Here is a 2,662-nt window from a genome sequence, read left to right as displayed (position 1 = left end):
ATTTAGGTTGAAATTTAGTTGAAATTCGTTTGAAATTTGGTCGAAATAAGGTGAAATGTTGTCGGAATGAGCTGAAATTTGGTCGGTCAAGTGGAAACGGCCCGCTGATCGAAATTCACAGGCCGTGATGCAAGCCATTTTTTGGCTTTTTGGAGTCGTTTAGATGGGTTTTTTGCCAAAAATTGATTCTGGTGAATAGTGTTTTTCGCGACATTTCCGCTTTTTTTTTTCGTTTCGGAGTCATTTTATCATTATCTAGGTTTGAAAACTATTTCCAAACCTTTTTTGGCCTAGGTTGAAGCTTTGGCCATCGGGGTAAAACTATTTCCGTGACATTTGCGCTTTCTGGAGTGGCTCCCTTCGAGGTAAAAATTTATTGATTTTCTTGTTGAACAGAACTTAGTGATTTACTTGCATCATAAAATTTGTTGTGAAAGTGTAACTTATTAAGTTCTAAGGCTTTCAAAACATGCAATTAAATTTTAAAACAAGTCGAATTACAGAAATTAACTGAAAATTTGATGACCCTGACCAGCTAGATGAGTTCTTCCTTTTTTACCGTTGTAGGACCAGAAATTTAGCTCGTAGACATTTCCGGACAGCTTCCTTTTTTTCAGGGGCCATCTCTCTTGCTCTCAATAACAAAATGGTAAGCTTCACGACGTACGTCATTATGTGTCCTTAATATATGTTCATAATTTTCTTTATTTTTGTCTAACCTTGCACCTTTTAGTATAAACGTGGAGGTCACATGCGTCGTGATGATGCTTCACAAAGAAGATCGGGCCTTTCTCTTCCTCGTCCTCATCCCCATCCCTTTCCGCTTCCCCTGCCCCTGCCCTTTTATCTAACCCTCAACTAGTACATGGACACATTGGCCCTTCCTCCGACCCTCAAATGCGAACTGAATTTACTTCAGTTCCATCGCCTTCGGTTCCACCTTCTTCTTCAACGCAACACTCGAATTATGAAGAAGATACCCGATTCATGATAGCCCCATTTGGAGATTCGTAAGTATTTCATTTTTTAATATGGATGTCAACTGAATTGTCTGTATGCTTTACGGAAACTACGTATGTTGAAATAAGTTATAACCTGTTTGCAGATTCACGGATTCTACGTGTGTTGTGAGGAGACTTAATAAAATAATCGATAACTATTGGATGGGGCAGTTTAGTAGTTGGACCACTGCTCCAAAAGAAGTAAAGGAATTGTGGTGGAATGAGTTCAAGGTAAGTTTTGTCCTTTTATTTCCTCACAAACTAAGTTCGATTTAGCATACTGAGCGTACAATTATTTTTCTATTGATTCCTTGCAGCGGAAGTTCAGGTGGGATGAAGCGGAAGAGAAAGAAGTTAAAAGAATTTTTAAGAAGAAAGCCGGTGATCACATGCGAAATGTGATGAATAGAGCAAAGAGAAAACAAGAAAAGCCGGATTTTATTACAGCTGACAATTGGGCGGAAATCAAAAGAATTTGGGACACCGAAAAGCATCAGCAAATCAGTGAAATTAATAAGAAGAATCGAGCTTCTAGTTCTAGTGAAGGGTCTGCCACATATGCTGGGGGCTCTATTAATATCGGGGAGCATAGAAAAAGAATGGTAAGTCTTTTTTAAACATGTTGTAAAGTTAAATCAATAATTACTCATTTCATTTATGTTTATATTTTGTAGGCAGATGAATTGGGGACGGAACCAACATTTATGGCTACATTTGAACGCACCTTTCAAAAAAAAGATAAGACATGGACTGGCAATCGAGCAAAAGTTATTAAGGTATGTAAGGTTATATTTTGTATTTATATATATGAATTTTTATTTTTATTTTTATTAATATTGTTAATGTAGGACAAATATGATGAACTTGTAATGAGCACGGCTGCTGCTAGTGGTGATGGTGATGGTGATGGTGATGGTGATGGTGATAGTGCTGCTGCGTCCGAGCCATCGGTTGACAGTATGGCATTATGGATGGAGGCATCGGGTGGAATGAGAAGAGGTCAAATATTTGGGATGGGATCCTTGTCAAGGATGTACAGAATGCCGGCTGCTGCAACTTCATCCTCCAGTGCGGCTTTTTTAAGGGCACAACACGAGGAGCGAACGGACCAAGAATTGAACCGCTTGAAACAATTACTGGTACAGAAGGATGAAGAAATGAAACAGTTACTTGTACAGAAAGACGAAGAAATGAAACAATTACTTGTACAGAAGGACGAAGAAATGAAAGGAGTGAACCAACGTTTGCAATTGATCATGCAACACCTCAACCTCGAAGCTAATGACGGTCCTCCTGTACCTCCTACTAATCCAGTAGGTGATGGCCACAATGATGATGATAGTTGTCACGCCCCGCACCCTACGAGCGCGCGGTCATCCCTTGGTGGTCGATCATTGAACGCGACGTCCCAGGACGCGTCGCCGACCCAAATGAAACACCCAACAATAAAAGCAAGCGGAAGCGAAACTAATTAACCCAGACAATAAACAACGACAAAGGGATAGTGCGAAACAATAATTGCATACCATCATAAAATAGTCACTATACAAAACGATAACTCGGGCTATCAATTTAGAACCACAGTTTTCAAAAGGAGGCGGTGGTTGACAAACTTATCTCCTCTACAAAAGGGTACTCAAAAGACAGGGTAAATGATCTAT

General features: G+C 39.6%; 1 protein-coding gene across 1 annotated transcript; it reads left to right on the top strand.

Moving 5' to 3' along the window:
* Nucleotides 1-796: 796 nt before the first annotated feature.
* LOC130140609 (uncharacterized) lies at nt 797-2,283 on the top strand. The gene is made up of 6 exons (XM_056320371.1): nt 797-1,010; nt 1,106-1,232; nt 1,319-1,603; nt 1,676-1,777; nt 1,850-2,166; nt 2,280-2,283. Exons 1-6 carry the CDS (start codon nt 898-900, stop codon nt 2,281-2,283), a joined length of 948 nt encoding a protein of 315 aa, XP_056176346.1. The 5' UTR covers nt 797-897.
* The last annotated feature ends 379 nt before the right edge of the window (nt 2,284-2,662 follow it).

The sequence above is a fragment of the Syzygium oleosum genome, unplaced genomic scaffold, assembly GCF_021117445.2.
Source record: "Syzygium oleosum isolate NSW1041296 unplaced genomic scaffold, Sole_v2.1 Sole_v2.01, whole genome shotgun sequence".
NCBI classification, from domain to species: Eukaryota; Viridiplantae; Streptophyta; class Magnoliopsida; order Myrtales; family Myrtaceae; genus Syzygium; species Syzygium oleosum.
This window is presented reverse-complemented; position numbering and strand designations above follow the sequence as displayed.